General features: G+C 58.6%; 4 protein-coding genes across 4 annotated transcripts; 2 read left to right on the top strand and 2 right to left on the bottom strand.

Moving 5' to 3' along the window:
• Positions 1-5,694: 5,694 nt before the first annotated feature.
• Positions 5,695-11,226, bottom strand: UTP10 (snoRNA-binding rRNA-processing protein utp10; the record flags this gene model as incomplete). Its single annotated transcript, XM_066776544.1, has 3 exons — positions 5,695-6,101; positions 6,177-10,789; positions 10,850-11,226. The coding sequence occupies 3 exons, from the start codon at positions 11,224-11,226 to the stop codon at positions 5,695-5,697; spliced, it is 5,397 nt and encodes a 1,798-aa protein (XP_066632386.1).
• A 287-nt stretch (positions 11,227-11,513) lies between these two features.
• Positions 11,514-15,559, top strand: SLS55_005094 (uncharacterized protein; the record flags this gene model as incomplete). Its single annotated transcript, XM_066776545.1, has 2 exons — positions 11,514-14,853; positions 15,525-15,559. 2 exons carry the CDS (start codon positions 11,514-11,516, stop codon positions 15,557-15,559), a joined length of 3,375 nt encoding a protein of 1,124 aa, XP_066632387.1.
• A 2,579-nt stretch (positions 15,560-18,138) lies between these two features.
• SLS55_005095 (uncharacterized protein) lies at positions 18,139-19,575 on the bottom strand (the record flags this gene model as incomplete). The annotated part of the gene is made up of 1 exon (XM_066776546.1): positions 18,139-19,575. The coding sequence occupies one exon, from the start codon at positions 19,573-19,575 to the stop codon at positions 18,139-18,141; it is 1,437 nt and encodes a 478-aa protein (XP_066632388.1).
• A 276-nt stretch (positions 19,576-19,851) lies between these two features.
• DRS1 (nucleolar DEAD-box protein required for synthesis of 60S ribosomal subunit) lies at positions 19,852-22,377 on the top strand (the record flags this gene model as incomplete). The annotated part of the gene is made up of 2 exons (XM_066776547.1): positions 19,852-21,507; positions 21,580-22,377. 2 exons carry the CDS (start codon positions 19,852-19,854, stop codon positions 22,375-22,377), a joined length of 2,454 nt encoding a protein of 817 aa, XP_066632389.1.
• Between the last annotated feature and the right edge of the window lie 988 nt (positions 22,378-23,365).

The raw sequence follows: 23,365 nt of genomic DNA on the forward strand, positions 1-23,365 counted from the left end.
CTCGCACACACGTCACAGGCGGCGCGCACACTCAATTCAGGCGGCGATGCAGCAAGCCTGATGGAACAACAAGGTCGGAGAGGAGGCTGGAGGTTCGCGGCGCGGTGCTGAGTCAGGCTGAAGACGCGCATAAGCAGTCATAGCGTTTGCGCGCTACCTATGCACGCTGATTTGCATAAAGTGCTCCGCTCCGCCAGAGACGAATCATATGTGGGCCCATATTACTACTCCTCCAAGCCACTGACTCGGTCCAAGCACGACATATCTCAGCGGCCAGGCGCCCCAGGCGTGAACTACGTACGTGTTCGTTTATGCATTGTTATTATTGCGCGGAAGCTTTGCCGCGGCGGCTCATCAAGACGGAGGAAGGAGCGAGGGAGGGGCAGGGCCTGGGCAGAACCAGCGATCTGGTGGCCTTTTTTTTTTCCCTTGGGTTTACCCCGCTCGACAGCTTCTTCTCCAGCGACGACGACAACTAAGCTCGAAAAAAATACAAAATCTGCTGACGGTCGTGCCAAGGAGGCGCGTCGGCGGGCCACCAGTCAGCACCCAGCGGTTGATCCGGCGTCAAAGAAGGGTCCAGGTGTGCTTGACGCGACCACGGCAGAGGCGAGAATAAGCGCACTTTCCGCGGAGCCACAGCTGTCGCGCTCGGCCATTTTGCTTGGGAAAAGCCCTCGCTCGCCCGTCGATCATCGTGTCCCGCCCCAGACAGCGCAGAGACGCAGGAACCGCCGATCGCCCAATCTGGAGCCACAACGCGCCCACGACGTTTTTTTGCTGTTGGCAATCGCAACACGTGCTCTTCGTGCGCCTGCTGCTTGCCATGGCCGACGGCTCGACGACTTCCGTGTCTCTCGGAGTTGCATAGGTAGCTTCTCGCCTCGGCGATTGGCGGGCGACACCAGGCCCGCTTCGAGATCTGTCACCGGAACGACGTGCGCGGGGCAGTTCCATGCCTTGCAAGCCACGGACAGACGATGATTTGTTATGGTGCAGGATGCTGAGTCAAGAGTGCTCCGAGCTGCTCGACACGTCACTGGCTCTGCTTCGGCAATCGGCTCGTCAGGAAGGGGGAGGGGGAAAATTGGATGGCCTTTGCGTGGGAGGAAGAGAAGGCGAGCGGCTCCGAGAACGCACGGCTCGTGCACTCGACTGCAGCCCGATCCGAGCTCCGAGCGGAGCGGGCGGTGGGACCACGAAGGCCGTTTTGGTTGATGCTTCTCGTCAACCTGCTGCCGCTCCGTGAGCCCGCTCCGACCACGACCTCCGTCTCCCTGCGGCGGGTCCGCCACGCCCATCACACACACAGCCTCTTTTTTGCATCGCCCTCTTGCCGTCGTGCCGTCCCGGCGTGTTGCGGAATCGGATGAGGGAAGCAAGATTATGGCACTTCCCGGCGCCCGCCTTCGCGGCCCGAGACTCAGCTCCACTGCATAGACGGCAGCGCCGAAAGAAAAAAAGAGACTGCTTCTTTGTGAGTCGTGAGGATTTTAACTTCCGATCATCAGCCCCGCGTCGTTCGTTTTTTTAGAGTTGACGACATGCGTGGCCGCCTGGACCAACCGCCGATCCGGCATTCGCTTCCTCACGAGAACACATCAGTGCTGCACACCCGCTGCGCTGCACATTGCGAGCAACCAAGGATTTTCCCTTCTCTCGGCCGCGAGGCTCGACGCTGTCAAAGACGTCAAGCGCGCGCGGGCCCCGCCCCAGGGGATGTGAAGAGCTCGGGTCAGGGCGGTACGCAAGGATGATGCCAGAAGGATGCGGCCGGGATGGCGAGTTAGTGCGCAGAGAGCACAGGGCGGAACCTGCTTTTTTCAAGAGGTTGACCAACAAGGTAAGCAGTGCTTCCTGTCCCAGGCTTGAAGCTGCAAGGTGGCCTTCCAAAAAGGGACCTCTCCTCCGCGGAATTAATCAAAAAGGCCCGGACGTCATTGAACGGCGGACGAATCGCATGAAGGAGATCTGGATTTCCTCGCTGCGGGGCTAGAGGGAGGAAGTAGTCATGTTTGCCCTTCAGGGCTCCAACACCACACACTCCTTCGGCCCTGTCGGAGGCGTGCACGCATCGGCTGTCGGCATTCTCGACCTGCCGTTGCCCTTTCCCAGCCAGAAGCCCGCCGTGGTGGTTCATCTTGGATTTGGTCCGGTCCGACCTTCGATTCGAGATCCATACTGAGATGTCCATTTTCAGCCTGTGGCGCCGGAAGCAGGGCTGTCGCGACTTCGCGAAGCGCGGCCCAACGTCCAACGGCCGGAAGCACGCACGAGGCAGATTGTGGAGAACTAGTTTTCCTTGGCTAGACAGCACGTCTGACGCGGAGCGCGCAGGCACAATCGGGCCATTGCGGCCGCTGGTGGAAATGACGACCTGCAGAAAGGATGTACTGAACAGGCGACTCAGAAGGTTGCGCTGCGGGCCGCGGGCTTGCGCGCACGCTTTCTGCTCGGTCTGCTACCAGGCACCTCCGCACGCACCTACGCTTGCCGGACGGACCAGATGATTTAGTTGTTGCCGCCGATGTTGCTGCTCTCGAACATCACAACGCCTCCTGAACTAGTGGGAAGGGGGCGTTGATCAAGGATTGAAAGACCGTTTGCCTAGTCGGGGTCGCAGTGCGAGCGCGGGTCGTGGACAGGTCGGAAGTGCCGAGTGGCACTGGCGTGCTCAAAGGCTAATGCTATCATGCTCCGGATTCCAACGGTAGACCGCCCGCACCTCATTCGCGTTGTCGCATATCGACACGTCTTTAGCGAGGTCTTCGCGCAGTCTCAGCATGTCGAGGACTCGTTCGCGCTCGGCGACGTCGCTCGATAGGACACCTTCTGACGTGGACCCCTCGCCATCCCGGAGTCCTTGAGCATTCCGTTTCTTGTACCACTTCTTGATCCTTTGGCGTCGAGCGGCGAGATAAGCTTCCGTCTCAGGCTCCTCCACGTCCCGTCGCGTGTCTAGTAGTGTGTCGCCATTTAACTCGCCGTCACGTATCATTCCCTCTTCAGGAACATGCGTTACTTCCCAGGAAGAACCTTTTGCTCCCACATCGCCCTCCAATCCCCTTCCGATCTGTATTTCGTTTAGTGTCTCCTACATTCGTCAGCCTTGATGGGTTCGAGCGTGGCTAGTACCATCTGCCTCAGCTCCCCGACCACATAGACGGGTGTAGCAACCAGAGGGGGGAGAAGAAGACGCACCATCTCCTCAAGGCGGCGACGAGCGTACGCCTCTTCCCCGAAAAACTCGTCCAGCATGCGTCGCCAGTCGAAGGATATCTCCCTCTTCTCGTAGTCGACGCGCAGCTCCGGCAGCTCCGGGTCCAGCGCGAGTCCGCGGATCTCGACCCAGTACCGCCACGCTTCCGGACGGAGCGAGACGTACTCGTCCTTCTTCTTTCCCTGCTTCCTCTGCGGCGTTGGGGTGCCGTTTGCCCCATCTCGAAGATCACCACCACCACCACCACCACCACCCACCCTCCAGCTCTCCACCGCCTCCCTCCACCGGCGCCCCGTCGCCTCCAACACCCCCGCCCCAAAACACCCCGCCGGCCTCACATCTCCAAACACCGCCCTCCCCTTCCCCCTCCCCCTCCCCCTCCCCCCATCACCATCATCCTCCCCCCCTTCAAACCCCACAAACCCCATCGGCACCTCCAACTCCCACACCGTCGTCCCCCCATCCACGGTCGCCGCACCCAAAGGAAACACGACGCGCACGGCGCCCCGCGGCAGGCGGCGCAGGAGGTGGCGGCAGACGAAGGCCTGCTCGGCGGCGGCGCGGAGGGGAGGGGCGGCGGAGCGGCAGGAACGCCAGAGCCATGCGAGGTGCGGCCATGCGGGTGTCGAGGGGATGTGGGTGAGGATGAGGGTGTGGAGTTCGAGGGGGAGGAGCTGGGGGTGGGGGTGGGGGGGTTGTTGTGGTGGGGGTTGGGGCATTTTTTTTCCCTTCGAGAACGGGGCGGGGCGGGGCGGCGGGGAATAGGTACGTGGGTTGCGTAAGGGCGGGCGGGCGGGCGGGAGGCTGCCGTGCGTGTATAGGTAGGTAGTGTAGGTATGCTGGACGTGTATATGGGAGGCTGTTAGGTGGAAGAGGGATGGATGGGGGTTGGTTCGTTCGTTCGTTGCCCACACGACTCGCGTATCAGGGTTTCTGCTTTTCTTTTCTTTTCTTTTCTTTTTTTTCACCCCGCGTTCATGCAGGCGTGAGCGGGCGAGCGAGCGAGCGAGCGAGCGCCCCGATGCGTGGCGCAATTGGGAAGAGTGGGAGGGGGAGGGGGAGGGGGAGTGCTGTTCCTGGGGTCGATCATGTTCCACTTTGGGGGCGCACGCGGCGAACGCCACGGGCGGATTATTGCGGGGAGGAGGAATCGAGCGAGCCCCATGGATGTCTCACAACTGCCTGGTGGTGGGAATCCTACCTCTGGACGTGTTTGAAACTCGCATTCTCAACTGCCCGCAGAGCATCCGGCTCCCGGAGTCTCAGAGGGCTTGGATTCCTTGTCGTTTGCTGTGTGTCTGCCTCTTTTAACGTCTTTCGGTTGGCGTTTTTCCCCCGCGTGGGTGCTGCGGCCACGTTTTCCTGCGTAGGAGCACGTCATCGGTCGACGTTGGGTAGGTACCTATCGTTGTGTGTGGATATTGAACAACGTCTACGTCCGGTACTTCTTCAAACACCAACATGAGAAGGTCATAACATCTGGTAATAAACCCTCTTCTGGCTTGATTCTTCATGCTTCCAGTAGCCCATTTCGAATGTTGATTGCGCAGCTGCATTTTAACAAATTCCATAGAGTAATGAGGCAATAGCAGCGGTTACGCAGCACAGCACCTTTGGATCATTTTTCCGGTCAAAAGCCTCGACGCCGATAACAGCGCGGTAGGCCTATACGCTCAAAGCCCCGGGCCCCCCATCATCTTTAGTATTGTGAGTATTTTTGCGGCCGGCGAAGGCCACAACATCCCGCATCCCAAGCATAGAAGGCGTATACGACGATGCAGCCAACTTCGAGCTTTAGCGACCGACCGACCCCTCACATCTGTGGTGCCTTGGTCAGCAGCGGCTACACCATGGCTTCACCAAAGAATGGCAGATGATTGAATCCCGCCGAACGAGCACAAGTACCTGATCCCCGCGTCTTCATACGAAGCTGATCGACTGAAGCAAAGCCGCTTGAGCCTCTCTCACCGCTGCTTAATGCCGTCATCGAGAGGGGCCATGTAAGGCGGATAGATCGGCAGAGAGGGGGGCGTTGCGGCGGACGGGTAACGGTCGGCATGACGGACAGCGGGGCTCGGAATGGACAGCCAGGAGCGGCGGGGGTCGGCCGGCCGGCGATGAGCGACGGCGGTTGCGGGAGGTTCTGGCGTTGGCGTGGCGTGGCGGTGGTGGAGGATTTGTTGACCTGATACTTTTGTCTAACTCTTGCGCCTGATCAATGACTGAAACCTCAAGTAGCACCTCGCATGAGAGAACGACACGACACATCAAACGGACAGACACACGTAAAGATATGAATAGAAAAAAAAAAAGGTCGAAACGTTTATTTCACAATCCCCAAACAGCGCCGCCGACCGACCGACCGACCGATCAAAACGCTCACACAAACTTTTTCCACTTCCTCTTCCACGTCCATCCACCCTTCTCCACACATACATACATACACACGCACCCCACCACCAAACCACACTACTCTACTGCAACATCCCCTCCAAGCTCTCCCCCAAAATCTCCTCGATCCGCGCAATCCACCTCAACGTCTCCCTCTCCACCTCCTCATCATCATCTTCCTGCAATTCACTAATAAACGGCAGCATCTCCGGGAGCAGGGCCAGCCACTCCTCGCCGAGCGCGTCCGTCAGCGCGCGCTGGGCGCGGACGGCGGCGAGGCGGACGGGCGCCTGATCATCGCGCATGAGGTGCAGGATGGCGCTGTTGAGGACCTTGTGGTGGTCGGCGGCGTGCGAGGCGGCGGCGGCGAGGGCGGTGAGGGCGGGGATGGTGTGCGAGGCGAGGAGGGCGGGGGTGGTGGATGAGGCCGAGAGCTGGGCGAGGAGCGGGGTGGAGATGGTGGTGAAGTGGGAGGGGGCGGTCCAGAAGTCTGTTTTTTCGGGTAAACTATTAGCGTTCTGCGAGAGAGGGAGAGAGAGAGGGAGAGAGAGAGATTGCGACTTACCATCCTCGTCGTTCTCGAAGCTCTTCGTCAACGCCCCCAGAACGGCCTGCAGCAGCGCCGACTCCTCGACGCCGTCGGCCTTGCGGCCCAGGATCTCGGCCGCGAGCTCGAGCACGTAGCCCGAGTAGCTGGTCACGATGCTGCGGAGCTTGTCGAAGAAGGCGTCCAGGAAGACGAACAGGCTGGTCGCGCGCAGCATGCGGCCGCGGGCCTCCTTCTTGGGCAGCGCCGCGGCCGCCCACTCGACCAGGCGGACGAAAAAGGGCCGGAAGGAGGCGTCGTTCAGCTTCATGACCATGGTGAGGGCGACTGAGTTGATCTGCTCCTCCAGCTCGTTGATCTCGGTGAGCGTCTCGTCCTCGTCGGCGTCGGAAGCGTTTTGCTTCTCGAGCTGAGTACGACGGAGATCGAACGCCTTGAAAAAGAAGCTGAACAGCGTCTGCGCACTCTTGCCGACGACAGACTTGGGGCGCGCTTCAAGAGCCGTATGCAGCATAGAAAGGTGTTCCTTTGGCGCCGGGAAGCCGGCCTGAACCGAGCTGTCCCAGTTGCGGTCGAGTGCAGTGAAGCAGTCCTTCGCGTCAATTTGCCTGGCAGCAAGGTGGTAGAACTGCTTGCGGTTCTCATCCGCCTCGTCGCTGAGCTCAGCAGCGGCCGACTTGTGCGAGAGCTGCAGTGCCGAATCGAGGTAGGAGCCCGAAAAGATGTAGGGAATACGCTCGATGATGGAAGACAGCAGTGAGTACACAGCGTTGTGTAGGCTGTCGCCCTTGGCACCAGCATTGATGCTCTCCTCCAGGTAGGCGAAAGCCATGGGAAGAACCTTCGGGATGAGAGGGATGAAGTCGTCTTGGAGAATTTCGACGGTAGATGCGAGGCAAAGGAGGGACATGACGCGCAGGCGGTTTTCGGAAGCACCAAGAGCCTGGTCGCCAGCAACAACTTCGGCCGCCGTTGCGACGACCGCAGTATCCTTCTTGCCAAACTTTTCCGCAATCTGGTCAATGCAAGCAACGGCCGTGTGCTTGAGGCTGATGTCGGCAGATTTCTGAATGACCGAGGTGGCGCGAGGCAGGAACTCGAGCAGGGCGATCCTGGCCGGCGTATCACTTTGCTTGACATTGATAGCCTGAGCCTCGACAGCGCGAAGAGCCGTGCGGCGGACATCGTCGCTTGCATGGCCGAGTAGAGTCTCTGTGGACTTGACGAGCTCGGCGGTCGGTAGGAGACGAAGGAGGCTGGAGAGTACTTGGCCACAAGCGTCCTTGAGATCCTCCTGTTGCTTAAACTGCTGGGACATCTGAATTGTCTTCTCGAGAAGCTGGGTGAAGACATTGCGGACCGCCGTAGCATCCTCACTGTCTTCCCTCAGGACTTTCAGAACCCTGCTGTGGAGGTAGCTGTCCTGGAGAAGCGATGAAAGCGCTTCGAGAAGAGTGACACCGGTTTCCTGGATTTGATCTGCGTCCTTTTCGTTCAGAGAGAAAAGCACTTCAGACATGGTACGCTTGGGCCTCAGTGCATCTTCAACAAGCTCGAGGTATCGCCTGGAAGCCCTCAGGTTGGTTGCAGGGTCAAACATCCTCATCAGCTCAGTGGCGAAACGGCGGACTGCTGCATCCTCGGGGTACTTTTCAAGAAGCATAGCGAGAATGGCAAAGAGAGAGTCGTCGGGGCCAAGCTTCTTGGTAAGTTGTCCAAACAGACCAAGGCGACGATGGAGAGGAATATGCTCATACGCCGCAGTGAAGCTGAGCAGAAGATCGGCAGCGCCGAGCACCAGATCCCTCTTCCTCTTGCGCAATGATGCAGCGAGAGGCGGCACCACGCGGGAGACCGTCTGGTCGACGACATGTGCAGAATAGTCGTCGGTCTGGCGAAGGATTGAAGACCCCATGAAGGTAAAGATTGGCATGACACTGTGGAGCACAACATCCGGGACGCATGTAGCCAGGCTCGAAATGAGCAGAAGTGCCGCATTCTGGACCTGAGGGTTGGACGTGTGACGAACGCATTCGACTAGGAGATCCGCGCGGATAGCTGCTTGGTCAATATCCGCCCCGGTAGCCTTCATCCGGTCGACAATAGCCAGAAGGGAGCTAATGATGAGGCTCTGGAGGTAAACCAGGCTGGAGCTCGTCTGGACCTTGTACTGCTGAAGCTCACCAAGAATATGGAACAAGCCGCGCAGCAGAGCGGGATGGTTCTCTGGAGACGAGCCTTCGACGAGTTCGAGGACCAAGGTGAGTTTCTCAAGGGCCTTGGTGGTCTCCTCGGTATCTCTAGCATCGAAACGGGCCATCTCAGCCTTGCTCGTTCTCCTCCGCTTGGCCGCAGGCGGGTTCTCCGGGAGCTGCACGGCATTCGGAATGTCATCGAGGAAGGCTACGAGGACTTCTGTGGGAAGTTCGACGGTCCTCAAGGTCTCAAGGGCATTCTCTTGCCTGGTCTTGACAAGTGCGTCATCGGATGAGTCGAGAGCAAGACCCAGTAGGAATTGAGCTGCCTCCGGCTTCATGCCTCCCTTCAGCGAGGACCAGATTGCGCGCAGGCGCTCGAAAGCAGCCTCCTGGATGTTGGGCCGATCCGTTCCAAATTTGCCTTCGATAATTCTCTGCAGCAGGTGCAGGCCTTCCGCATCGCGAGATCCAATTGCACGTAGGTGAAGGCGATCAACCTCAACCAGATCGAGAGATCCAATGCCGCAGATAGCAGTGGCTTCAGCCTTGGGGAGGGAGAGCCACTTCTCTACAGCAGGCAGCATGATCTGAACACGAGAGCTCGATCCGCTCTTGCCGACCTGGTCAAAGAACGAGAATAGCCGCAACCTGATTCCAAGGAGTGGTGTGTTCACGGCGTGACTGCTCAAAAAGCCGCAAAGGGAACTTCGAAGAGAAGACTTGAACTCTGGACCATGTGCCGGTGCACCTGCATGCTTGTGGGCCTTGTCATCCATCGCGGTCTGGAAGACTTGCTTTATGTGGTTCGCATCCAGGGCGCACTCTTCCAGTGTTGGCAGGACCGCGGCAGTCATGACTTTAGCGGCATCCTCAGTAGGGAGCCACTTGATGGACTTGGAAGCGCCTCCATAAACAGTCTCGCGACCCCAGACAACAGCCTTGGTACCCTTCTTCGCAGGGAATTTCCCGGAGAGAACTGCAGCGCATTCTGCTGCAGCTCTGCGGACACCGACCGAACTGTCTGCGAGGCCGCTGACGGCGTAAGGAATAAGGGCCTGGAAGTCAAACTTGTTGTCTTCAAGCGTGCCAAACCATTGCTTTGCCAGTTTCAACGCAGTGCTTCTCGCCAAAGCTGGATACGATCCACACCAGAACCGAGCAAGGAATGTCAGGTAGCGCGAATCGTTTCCAGAGAAGAGAGCAACCTGCGAGAACTTCTCGAGAGAATCCTTAGAGGACACACACCGTACAAATGCTTTTGAGAGAGACTCAAATGTTGCAGATTCATGAGAAACAAGGAACGATTCCTCCGAAGTCTCAGACGGCAGCGTGGAAAGCACGTCCTCGACTGCCTCTGGCAGTGCTTGTTGAGAATCCTCCATGTCGACGTCGTCGTCCTCGTCTTTCTTGGGCTCTAAAGCGGGCCGCAGAACAGTCTTTAGCTGCATCTCTAGCTCCTCAACGTTCATACCTTCACTCTCAATAACCTTTGCGATAGTCTGTCCAATATCGGGCGATTGGTTGAGGCGGATAATCAAATCAGCCAGGAGATCTCGTTGCTCGGAAGTAACATCGGTAGTCAAGTTGATCCTGTGAACGGTGACAAGGAGCCACTTGACTATCATGCCGGTTTGCTGAGTGTCGTAAATCTCAGCGTGCAGAGTCTTCTCCACCACATCCAGCCATGCCGAGCTGTCTTGAGACGCCGACTTTCCGTACTTCTCCAGAATCCCCAAAACACAGCCGAAAGCCAACTTATCAGCACGACACCGCTGGGAGAGGTCCTGAAGCCTGGCGGCCAGATGATCCAGTTTCAGAAGACTCCTCAAGACAGGCTTGGGCAGTTTCCCACCCCGTCTCTCTTGGGCCAAAACTGCAAGAGAGGTCAGGGCGTCACTAAGCGTTTCTAGAGTCCAGCTGGAAGTGACGGCTTCCATCATTCCGTTCAGGAGCTTGTCCTCGAGTGACGCCTTGGTTGCCATGACCGTCATGATCATGTAGCAACCGACCTTCAGCTCTGGCGCATTTTTCAAAGTCAAAGCCTCGTTGAGCACTGGGAGAATGCGCAGGATAACATCCTCCTCGCGCTGACGCTGGACGTTTCCTCTGCCGGCCTTGGCCTCGTCCAGCATGCCGTGGATGGCCTGAGTCGCGACGCTAGCCCAGAAGGAGATCAGGGCTGGCGATTGCTGATGTGCCTTGGTGACCTTCAGGACATAGGAATTGAGGGCCGACAAGAAGGCTGGAGTGTGGGTGGCCGTGTAAACGATGGTCTGGCGCGGCGGGCTCGCGAGCGAGGTGATGTACGGGAAGAGGAATCGGTAGGTGGGCGAGAACTTCTTAGGTAGGATGGAGAGAAGGCTCAGGAAAACGGGAGTGCTGTGGTACGGGAGGAAGGTCAGGATTGTGAAATCGGTGTTGTATTCGTGGATACTGCAGCACCAAGACATATTAGCGTGGGTCCGTTGGAGATGGCATTGGCTTTGAGCATACCGGAAGCGGCGAACCAGCCATTCGACAGCCTTGACGGCAGGCTTCAGCAGTATCCTGGCACCGACCAAGCCGAGGAAGCTCTCCAGGACGGCATCCAATTCCTCGTTCTCCTTCTTGGTCATTTGGGTCCTGTCCTCGGTCTTGCTCTGTTCGCTAAACAGGTTTTGCGCGAAGGCGGCGAAGCGCGGATCCAGCATGCATAGCTCCTGGAAGCCTTCATGGCATATCTGGTAGATGGTGTTGAAGTCCTGGGAGGCAGCAATCCTGGGCTCGAACAGTAGCGACTTGCCGTGGGCAGTCTTCTGGGCCTTCAGGTCAAGCTGATGGGTGCTCGAAGCCGCGATTTGGGCGAGCTGCTGCTGAAGGGCGGACGTCATATTGGCGAGAAAATCGTTGCGGCGTAGCACAGCGCTGCGGCCATGGAAAAGAAAGGCGAGGGAGGGGTATCGGGCGCGGCGCAAGGTGTGAGGATATGCGGCGAGTGGATGCGATGCGCGCCTTGAGAATTGAAAATGCTCTCACCGCCCCAACTTTTTCTGCCGCCCCGGCCCGAATCGCCGACCGAGCCCGCCCGCCGCTGATCTCACGGCCGCCGCCCCAGGCACCATGCTCCCTCCCCAGGTACGTACGCGCCGCTGATCCGCCCCAACGTCGCCGGTTAACCATGGACCAGGCTGCGAAACCCACCGTGCCCAAGTTTTCCAGCTTCAAGCCAAAGCAACCGCCGCCTGCGCCGCCCAAAGACCCCAGCCCCAATCCCGACGACGACCGACATCACCGACGAGACCGACACGAAGATCGCGAGCGCGACCACCGGAGCTCACACAGCCATCGTGATCGCCACAGCCGCAGCTATCGTGATGACCGTGACCACCGCCACCGCGACCGAGACCATCGTGACCATCGCGACCGGGAGAAGCGCCGCAAGCACAGGCATGAGACCGACCCCAGGCACCGACAGGCCAGCGAGGAGAGGCGTAACGACCGTGCTGTTGCAAAACAGCCAGTGAATGAGGATGTCATATACGTCATCGACCGCAAAGGTGACCTGGCCAACCTGCAGTATGGCAGACTCCATCAATACAGTGTGCCGTCCTATTTCAGGGCAGGCTGCGGCTCCGTGCTGGGACTACCGTCCGATGCGAAAATTGACAGATTCGCCTCTGACGATCGCACCATGATCATTGACATGCGTCGACGTCGCGGTGGATCTGAGCGTCAATTGATGTCGAAACGGACCTTCGGGAAAGAGGCTCCGGTTATGCGCGTCATCAAGCCCACTAAGGCCGATGCTGCCGGTGACCTCGATTCCGGTCAAGACTTCATTCCCGTCCGCAGCTTGAAGAGGAAGCGCGGTTCAGAATCGCCCGAGCCCCAGGCGGAGAAGGTCGACTACAGATCAATTGAAGGCAAGGCCAAGGCTAGCAACCGGCCCGATGACTCCGATTTGGAGTATGCTAGTGACGGTGTGGATGCTGGCTCACATGCTGATTTCTTTTCTGAAACGAAAGAGCGGAATGCATTGCTGACCAGGAAAGTCCAAGACGACCCCAGAGATCTTCAAGCTTGGCTGGATCTCGTCGAACATCAAGAGTCGATGCTCCGTATAGGGTCGTCCGATACCCATCGTCAGCTGAAGTCATCAGAGCTACATGCTCTTGCATCTCTTCGTTTTGACATTTACCAGAGAGCTTCGAAGGTCTTGCAGTCGGAGCGTTTGATCGCCGGTCTCATGGAGGAGAGTTCCAAGATCCACCAGAGAGAAGAGCATTTCAACCGCTGGAAGCAAGTACTCTCGGAGAACCACGAAAGTACAACCTTGTGGATGAAGTATCTCGATGCCTTGCAAACTAACCTTGCCGAATTCCACTTTGAGAACTGTCGCTCAAAGTTCCTGGAATGCTTGAAGATCATCTCCAAGTCCACGACGAAGGAAGCCCAGCAACTCCGTGTTTACATTTTCTTGCGGCTTACATCACTGATGAAACATGCCGGTTATCACGAGAGGGCTGTTGCGCTTTGGCAAGCACTACTGGAGATTCAACTGTTCAGACCACCCTACGAGGACAACACACCCAGTTCAACAGTCCTGCAAGACTTCGAGGAGTTTTGGGAGAGCGAGTGCCCTCGCTTCGGCGAGCATGGTGCCGTCGGCTGGGCAACTGCCAAACAAGACGGGGAATTCCCGGACCCGCCCGAATCTACTGTTCAAGACGATGAGGAGCAAATCTCTCTGCGGCGCCTGTTTGAATCCTTTTCTCAGAAGGAGAATCGCCGAATGGATGCCTTGCAATGGCCGGGACGAACCACGGACGAATTTGGAGAAGATGATCCTTTCCACGTCGTTCTCTACTCGGACATCAAAAGCGAGCTCCAGCTCATGTTAGAGAGATTACCGCCAACCATGCTCGTTGGGGCTTATCTTTGCTTCTGGGGCCTCCCACCATTATCATCCGATGTGCAAACTCGCTTGTGGTGGCTCGACCCTTTCTTGCGGAGTGAGAGACTCAGTGCTAGCACATCCAACCGCCTTCTCCTGGCTCCTTCAGCTGATCTTGAAGATGACTCTCGCTATGAACTCGACAGCTGGAAGCCACCCACAGAGTATTTCCAGGTAACAACAGATGACCTTTTCTCTGCAGGCTTCTTCCCTGGATCACGCAATCCAGAACAGCAGGATTGGCTGAGCAGATCGCTCAAGGCTCTGGCGGGATCGGTCCCAGACGATGCTGTTGCTGAGTATTACCTCGCATTCGAATGGCATTGCAACCCGACCGGCGCTGCAAAGGCTGCGAAGGCGCTGCTGAAGAAGCGATCGTCCAGTCTGCGTCTGTACAACGCATATGCCTTGATTGAGAGTCGCTCTGGAAAATCGGAAGCAGCCAATCGCGTCTTCTCCATGGCAATAGGGATGAGCAATCAGCTACCTTCTGATGCTCGCAAGTACACGATCTTGCTCTGGCGGTCCTGGATTTGGGAAGCTTTTCGAGCCGACGATCTGAGGTCCGTTAGGCATCGCATCTCCTCAATCGGCGACGCCAAACCAGAGCCAGAAGCGCGCACTGCCGACGCCGACGACGATACGTTCCATCCCGCCACCATCCTCAAGGTCCGCAACACCCTCATCGAGGGACGCGATCACAGCATCTCCGTCGGCGACACGATGCTAGCAGTGCACTACGCAGACTGCCTCGCCCTCTTCACGTACATCCTAGAAGGCCGCAACATCGAGGCAGCACTGAGCGCGTTCCTCGAATTCTCCTCCATCCTGCAATCCCGCGGCCTGCTGCACTCGGCCGCCAACGAAGCCGCCCACCAATCCCAATGCCAACTCCTCTCGCACCACTCCAAGCGCGCCAAGCTCTTCAAGCCCGCCGTCACCCGCTCCGCCCTCCAGGAAAGCATCACCCTCTTCCCGAACAACACCAAATTCCTCGCCGCCTTCGCCGCCAACGAGGCCCGCTTCCGCGTCGACGACCGCGTGCGCGCCATCATGCACGACGTCGTCCTGAAGCAACAACAACAATCGAAATCAAACCAGTCCACATCATCCTCATCCTCCTCCTCCTCCTCGCCCTCCATCGTCGGCTGGCAATTCGCCGTCTTCGCCGAGCTCAAGCGCGGCGCCAACCTCGGCGGCTCGACGCACGCCGTCCGCGCCGCCTTCGAGAAGGCGACGGCGAGCGAGAGCGTCGGATGCAAGAGCGCCGCGCTGTGGGAGTCGTACGTCGACTACCTCGTCGCCGTCGACGGCGGCGGTGGTGGCGGTGGCGGTGGCCCCGCGGCGAAACGCGCGTTCTTGCGCGGCCTGAGGTTCCTGCCGTACGCGAAGCGCTATCTGATGAGGGCGTTCGCCGGGGGCGTCGTCGAGGCGATGGGTTGGGAGGAGTTGAGGAGCGTGTATCGGACGTTGCTGGAGAAGGAGTTGAGGGTGCATGTGGATATTGAGGAGGAGGTTGAGGAGGTGGGGAGGGTGGTTGGGGAGCGGCAGCGGCAGCGGCAGGGTGGGGGTGGGGGTGGAAGGAGGCGGAGTAGTGTCATGGCGGTGGAAGAGGGGTGAGTGGGGATGGGAGGTGGCGTGGATGCTGGAGTGGGTGGCGGGCGGCATCATGAAGGCTCGGAGGTTGTAAGCCTCGATGCGAGGGAGGGCGGGCGGGCGTTCTCGGGCAGCGGGACCAGAAATGGGAGGCTTGAGATTCATGGGGAAGCAAGCCCTCATTTGAATGAAGAAAGCCGATCCTCGCTTGTCACTCACTTCATATGATAGGAGGCATCCTGGCAATAGATATGGATTTATCAATTGACCGGTGTGGACAACGCCAGAAATTCCCTTCCAATGCGTGCACGCATTGGAAGCCTAGTCACTCCCGATGCAGATGTCTCAATCCTCTGCCAGAATCTCGACCTCCAAGGTACTGGATCACAACGAGATTTCGTCCCGGGTACCATCCGGGTGCCAATTACAATTTTTTTTTTCTTCCTTTCGAGACGTCCAGGTCGTTATGTCAGCCAGCCGCGTGTCTGAAGCCTTCTGGTCTGGATGGACAGACAGCGCGAAGTCGGTGACCAAGGGCTGCTCGTCGAGCATGCGCTCGCCCGCCCCAATAATGCCGTCGTAGAAGAAAGCGCACGTTGTGTGGCTGCGTAGGAGGCTTTTTGTGGACACAGCCGTAAGAGGCGTGGAAGATTCCGAGCGCTTTGGGTAAGTAAGTATGTATGGTCGCGATCTTGAACCGCCCCGCTGGCAGAGGTGGATACTTTTGCCTTGGCGAGATTGCGCTTGGTTCTAGTATGTCGTTGAGCGTAACAAGGCTGACGCTCTGAAGCGGTTATGCGAGTGTTGGAAGGAGATTGCCATACTGGTACTTGGGGGATCTGCTTGGTGTGAGGTTCTGGAGGGAGGGGCCCGAAGGCGATGACGGCTTGGCCCGCCTGCCTCCGCAGCAGAAGCGAGGTTATATGGCTGTTGGCGACGCAGTGTCGTTGATGGTCTGAACATGGCCGCAATTGGCCGTCCGGGCCCGGTCTAGCTCGGACGCAATCGATTCTTGCATGGCTTGCTCGGGGAGAGAGGCAGGCTTGCAACGAGATCAAGCGGCTGGAGCCTACGTTCAATTGTCTGGCGTGCGTCGCCATCGTCTTCCGGTCGGCGCGCCTGGAGCGATCGGTTCCTCTCCCTCTTCCAATTCGGCGTCGAAGTGGAGAGAGAGAGAGGAAGCTCATACCCTCTCTGCCCATGGCGGCGGCGGCAACAACCACAGCATCCTGGTCCAGTACGTACGAAGCTATCGGGGAAGCAATCGTGCCGACCTTCGTCGAGGAGAATCCGGCGCAGGTTTGCGGACGCGGCGAGAAAACGGCTCTGCATCAGCCCGGCGACAGGAGACTAGGTACTTTCAGATGACTGGCGCACGCAACGCGCCCCAGCGCCGCTCTCCGTGGCTTTGCCAGGAATGGGCTTCGTGCGGTGGGCCAAGGTGGCGACGGTGGCGATGTACCCAGCCTCTCTAGCCTCACTTTTCCGTTCAACTTTCGTCGTGAGTGTGAAAACAGCTCCAAGTGAGAAACCACCCCCGCTCCTTCCCAACCTGTGACACCCACCACGGACCGCTCCTTCCCAACCTGCCCGTTGCCCCCAGCAACGAGCAGACCCTGAGCAGCTGAGCAGCTGCCCCGCCTCCATCCGAGCGGGTATATAAACCCTCCCTCCCCCCACCTCTTCCTCTTCTTCTTCTTTTCTCTTCATCAGCTCTTCTAGCGGCTCCTCGCAAGAGGTTTCGATTAGAGTTACGGACGAAGAGTCTAGAGGCGCCAAACAAACTCAGAAGCAGGGAGCTTTTGCCTCCTCTGCTCATGACGAGTGCCTGTTTTCGGTCGTCTTGGTGGGGCATTGACGCGTCCGGGGGTGACGACTACCTCAAGAAACTTGAAAGGTCGGGGTTGGGCGGGCTAACAGCACACACAGTGCTGGGGGCAAAAAAAAAAAAAGTCTTAGTTTATTTTTTTCGGTGTCTTAATTTAATCTTCTTCTTCTCTCTTGACCTCACTCGATCTTGTGTCCTTCGTCGTGATCCAGCCTTCTTGATGCAATCTGCCCTGAGCTCTCACTTGCCTGCCTCCTCCGCCTCGGTGATCGATCACTGATCCCAAGCCCGTCGAGCGACCGTGGTGTCATCGACTGGAGCCGCTTGAGCCTCTCTCACCCCTGCTTGCCGTCATAGAGAGGGGCCGTTTAAGGCAGATAGATAAGCAGAGGTCGTTGCGGAGGAGAGCAGCGCAGACGGACGGACGAGCTTGATGGGCATGTATGTGCCCGTGAGGCGTTACGGCGTATGGGTATGTAACGGTCGGCATGACGGACAGCGGGGCTCGGACGGGACGGTCGGGAGCGGCGAGGGCCGGCCGGTGGCGGCGGTTGCGGGAAGTGCTGGCTGGCGTTGGCGTCGCGTGGTGGCGAAGGTTTGTTGACCTATCTACTCTCGCACCTGATCAGTAACTGAAACCACAAGCAGCACCTCGCTCGGCGTGATCCTCCTGCTGGAGATCGGCGTCTGGGAGTCAGTCGACGAAGAGCATGTAGGTACCGCAATGCTTTACGCTGTGCAAGACGCGGACGGACAGCAGCCTGCGCCCCCGAGCACACATCGAACGGCTTTTCCTGAAAGATTACCCCAGCGCCGCTTGGGTCGCATCGGCTAACTTGTAGGGCAAAACACCGATTGGATCCTTTGCTTATTCGAAACAAAAACATGAGAATCGTTCACTTGTGGAAGAGAGAGCCCATATGCATGTCTTTTTTGAATTTGAATTTTCTGTCATTAGGTTTGCCAGAGACGGCGAAAATGCCATCTCTTCGATCGTCCAGGTCCACTACCAACGTTCAATGCCACTTCCAAGGTAAACGTATGCACAGGAGAAAAATAGGATTGACCATCCCCGTTGCTCGTAACAAAAACCATTCGTATATGGATAAATAGCCACGTCGTGAGTGGCATAGCATCTGACAACGATAAAGATGGGGGAAAGGAATTTCCGCTCCAAAGACGGGGTTACCCCGTCGACGTCGCAAATGGGTATTTTCTGCTTCTCTCTCTCTCTCTCTCTCTCTCTTCATCGATTTGCATCATTCGTTGCCAAGCAACCAGTCACCAACAACCTGCATCCGCGGTCAAAGTACCGCGTTGAACAAAGCCCAAGGGGAAAAATAACCCAACGGCCGTTTACAAGAGCAAGTCACACAAACAGACATCACAAAACGCACACATTCTTACAAGACCAAGGACAAGGGCTCAGAGCTCCTTCTTCCAAAAGTGCTCGGGGGCGTGGGACGTCTCGTAATCGACATGGACGTAGCAGCGCTCGACGTCGGGCAAGCTCTCGAGTTTCGTCTGCAGGGCCTCTGCGACATCGTGGGTGTTGCGCAGCGAGTCGTCGGGGTGCATGACGATGTCGACCTCGACGATGAGGCGGGGGCCCGAGTGCCAGGCGCGGACGGTGTCGATGCCGGTGATGGCGGGCGAGTGGGTCATGGAGACGTAGGTGATGAGCTGCAGCATCTGCGTGTCGGCGCTGACGCCGATGAGCAGCTGGAACTCGGAGTAGGCGGTGCGCATCCAGAGGGCGGTGATGAGGCACGAGATGGCGATGGCCCCGGCCGGGTCGATGAACCACTTGAGCTTGGAGCCGCCGACCGAGGTGAGGATGCCGAAGCCGTTGATGAAGAGGTCGTTGCGGTGGTCCTCCCACAGGATGCGCACCTGGCTGTACTTGTTGCGCAGCGCCCAGCAGTACAGGAAGAGCACGAACTTGGTGCCGAAGGCGGCGGCGACGGCGATGACGGACGGCAGGTGGAAGCTGCGCGTGTCCTCTGGGTGGCCCTCGGCCAGCTCGCGGCAGGCCATGACGATGATGATCAGCGAGACGGACGTCATGAGGAAGCAGAAGAAGATGTTGCCGGCGGTTTCGATGCGGGCCTTGCCCGAGGGGAAGCGGTGCGGGTTGACGCGCTTGACGGCGCGGTTGGCCAGGATCAGGGTGATGTTGGACATGGGGTCGAAGATGGCGTCGGCCATGGTGGTGAAGAGCGACAGCGAGCCCGACGAGATGGCGCCGTACAGCTGCAGGCAGACGAGGCAGATGTTGGCGGCGAAGGAGCCCCACACGGCGATCTTGAACTGCAGGTTGTCGGCGCCCTCTTCCTCCTTGGCCTGGCGCACATGCTCGGACACGGGCTTCAGCAGGCGCTCGATGTTCTCGTTCTGGTTCTCGTAGAAGGCCTCGACCTTGCGGGCGCGGTGGGCCTTCCGGTTGGTGACGAGCGGACCGCAGCCATCGCGCTTGCGCGACGTGTTGGCGCGGATCTGCTCGAGCTCGTGCAGCGGCTTGATCTTGTCGGCGAGGTTGAAGGGGTCGTTGGCGCGGTCGTACGAGGGCGGGGTCTGGCGCTCGACGTCGGTGCTCTCGTAGGTGAAGCGGGAGGCGTTCCGGTGCGAGAGCGGGTCCTGGGGACCAACGGCGGGCGGCGTCACAGGCTCAAACGCGGTGCTGGTGCCGTTCTTGTTGCGGTTGGCGGGCTCGGGTGTACTCGGGTGGTCGACGGGCGTCAACGCGATGAATTCCGGCCTAGGGGAATCCGTCCGGTCGGCGCGGCCTGCCTGGTTGGCCTGGGTCGGAAACGGGTGCGGCCGCAGCGAGATCGAGTGGCGCAGATCGGGTTCGGAATCCATGCTGGTGATGATGATGGCGATGGCGATGGAGATGAGGATGAGGAAACGCAGAGGGGCGCGGCCAGCTTATCTCTGAGCGCCCAGCTCTCGCCGGCGACCAGCTGGCTCGACAGCGAATCGGCCGCCCACGCGTCATCAATTCCCGCTGCTCAAGCCTAGCTGCTGTGGCACCGCCTGTCCGTGCCCCAAGGCGGTGAGCCACCAGACCGGCAGAATCCCGACTCTCCGAAACTTTTTTGGACCGCAGTGCAGTCCACCACGCCGCGCGCTCCCAAAATGGCTCCCCGCAACCTCGAAGACGACTTCGTCCTGACCATCTCCGACGATGAGGACAACATCCCCGACCTCGACGGCGAGCCCGACCAGGACCTGCCCTCCACCAACAAGAAGCGCAAGCGCGATTCCGCCGCCGCCGACGCAGACCTGAAGAAGAAGAACAAAAAGTCCAAGAAGCAGAAAAAGGCCCCGACCCCGTCGCCCGAGCCCGAGGACGACGATGAGGAGGACAACTGGGCCGCCACCGGCGAGAACGACGGCGCAATGGACTCCGACTTCGAGTTCCAGGCCGGCGATGTCGACATCGGCGTGGTAGACGACTTTGACGGCTGGGGCCTGCAGGCCGACGCCAAGAAGAAGGGCGGCGACAAGAAGGCTGTGGACATTGACGACATCATCGCGCGCCGGCGTCAGAAGCAGGAGGGAGCCGGCAAGAAGCAGGACAAGACGGCCGAGGCCGCCGAGGACTCCGACTCTGATGCAGAAGTGGATGGAGACGATGAGTTCACCGGGCTCGACGAGGACGAGACCCTGGCAGAGGACGGCTTTGGCATGGGCGCTCAGGATGCCGAAGAATCGGGCGACGAGGAAGCCGAGGACGAGGATGATTCCGAAGATGATGAGGAGGAAGACGACGACGAAGAGGAAGAGGCCGCTAAGCCTGTGTCCCACCCTGACGACCTCCAGTCCGACTCTTCAGACGAGGAAGAAGAGGAGGACCCTGTTGAGGCAGAGCGTAGGAAGGCCTTCTTCGCCCCAGAGGAGAATCTGGATGGCTCCAAACCTCCGGTCGCCAAAGGCAAGGGCTCGTTTCAGCACATGTCTTTGTCGCGGCCAATCCTCAAAGGTGTCGCTGCCGTTGGCTTCACAGAGCCGACTCCCATCCAGGCAAAGACTATTCCGGTCGCTCTGCTTGGTAAGGACGTTGTCGGTGGTGCCGTTACTGGTTCCGGTAAAACCGGTGCCTTCATCATCCCCATCCTGGAACGTCTTCTCTACAGGCCCAAGAAGGTTGCCACCACACGTGTTGCTATTCTGATGCCCACCCGTGAGTTGGCCGTGCAGTGTTTCAATGTCGCAAAGAAGCTCGCGGCCTTCACGGACATCACGTTCGCTCAAATTGTCGGTGGTTTCAGTCTTAGAGAACAGGAGAACACCCTTAGACAACGACCGGACGTCGTCATCGCCACTCCTGGTCGTTTCATCGATCACATGCGCAACTCGGCCAGCTTCGCCGTCGACACTCTGGAAATCCTGGTTCTCGACGAGGCCGACCGCATGCTCGAAGACGGTTTCGCCGACGAGTTGAACGAGATCCTGACGTCCATCCCCAAGTCCAGACAGACCATGCTGTTCTCCGCCACCATGACCGACTCGGTCGACAAGCTTATTCGCGTCGGCCTGAACAAGCCCGTCCGCCTGATGGTCGACGCCAAGAAGACCACCGTCTCCGGGCTTGTGCAGGAGTTCGTCCGCCTCAGACCGGGCAAGGAGGAGAAGAAGCTGGCGGTCCTCATGTACCTCTGCGAAAAGGTCTACACGGACCGCGTCATCATCTTCTTCCGGCAAAAGAAAGAAGCGCATCGCGTCCGCATCCTCTTCGGCCTCAACGGCATCAAGGCCGCCGAGCTGCACGGCAGCATGAGCCAAGAACAAGTAAGCACAACCAGCTCAGACCGCACACACCTCTTCTCGAAAAACACATTCCAGCTAACGTAAAACACACAGCGTATCTCGGCCGTCGAGTCCTTCCGCAGCCACACGGCCTCGCACCTCCTCGCCACCGACCTCGCCTCCCGCGGTCTCGACATCAAGGGCGTCACCACCGTCATCAACTACGGCGCGCCGCAATCCCACGAAATCTACCTCCACCGCGTCGGCCGCACGGCGCGCGGCGGCGCCACGGGGCGCGCGTGCACCATCGCCACCGAGCCCGACCGCAAGGTCGTCAAGGCCGTCGTCAAGGCCGCGCGCGCGCAGGCGGCGCAGGACAAGACCGGCACCTCGAAGATCGTCTCGCGGCAGGTGCCGCCGGAGGAGCTGGAGCGGTGGGACGCGCGGCTGCGCGACGCCGAGGCCGACATCGACGACATCCTCAAGGAAGAAAAAGAAGAGCGCGCGCTGTCGCAGGCCGACATGGAGATCCGCAAGGGCGAGAACATCGTCCGCCACCAGGACGAGATCATGGCGCGCCCCAAGCGCACGTGGTTCGAGAGCGAGCAGCAGAAGCTGGAGGCGAGGAAGGCGGGGAGGGCGGAGTTGAACAGCGAAGGCGGAACGGTGAAGAAGGAGAAGAAGAAGCTGAGCAATAAGGAGAAGAAGAGTTTGGATGCGGCGAGGGAGCGCAAGGAGGGCGGTAGTGCCGGTATGGGCTGGAAGAAGGGCGCGGCGGAGCGCGCGGGCAAGGGCGCGTTGGAGCCGCCGAAGAAGAAGGTGAAGAAGACGTCCGGCGGACCGAAGAGGGGTGGTGGCGCTGCTGGGAAGTCGCGGGGTGGAGGTGGTGGTCGTGGCAGGGGGAGGAGGTGAGGAAGAGGGAGAGGCTTGGTGATGGCGTCGAGATATATGGAAAATTCGGATGTTTTAATTTCTTGCTGCTAGTGGAGCTTGTTGTGTCTGGCAAAGTAGTCGAAGATAATCGACTTACCGCAAAATTGGTTCGGTTTGATCTCAGGCGCTTCGCAGCTGGATAAACCAAAGTCTAATAGGTGGTGGGGGCCATGCGTTGCGAGGCGTCTGACTAGTGAGGTAAGAGTCACCTCCCCTCCGCTCCTCATGCCAATACAACACTCCTCACCAAACACCCTCAAAATTGCAACACGATGGTCTCTGTGTGGGTCTCTTCTTCGGGCTTATTTGCGATCGGAAGCCACGCCACATAGCTGCTTTCATATCGTTTCACTTCGCTGCACCCATTAATCTAACCGGTGTCGTTGACGTTCCTGAGTATCTCTTCTTCCATTTTCAAGAAGTATCGAACACATGCTTCAACATTCCCTACCCTGCAATCATGTCTACACCTCCATTTTGCCAAGAGGATGATCGCATCCATTTCACGTCCATCCATTTCGCATCACCAAGAAGGGTCCTTGATCCTACAAAAAACATGAGTCGGTGGTGGAAGAACTCTGCCGAATCAGTTGCAGCATCGGAACATCCGCGGCCATCAAGCCATACGCCTAAGAGCAACGGCGACCTTTGCGAAACTTGCTCGCGCTGCCTAGCATTGGTCGATCTTGAAACACCCCATCTCTTAAAAGAAAGACTGGGGTGGGAATCTGATCAAGACTCTCCGGAGCAGTACCGCACATGGGAGGGAGACATCTTGCATGAAGGCCAGGCTACCCCTCCAAACTTGCCGGAACTCTCAGGCCCAATTCAAGCCCAGTGTCGGTTCTGCCAAGCATTGAAGGAGGAATTCCTGTCCTCGTATGGGCAGCATGAGTGGTGGGACAAGTCACCTCAAGCACTCCACTTTCGGTTACGGTACCAATGGAGTGCAGAACGTTTGGAGGAA

This window comes from Diplodia seriata (genome assembly GCF_021436955.1).
Source record: "Diplodia seriata strain FDS-637 chromosome Unknown scaffold_5, whole genome shotgun sequence".
In the NCBI taxonomy this organism is placed as follows: Eukaryota; Fungi; Ascomycota; class Dothideomycetes; order Botryosphaeriales; family Botryosphaeriaceae; genus Diplodia; species Diplodia seriata.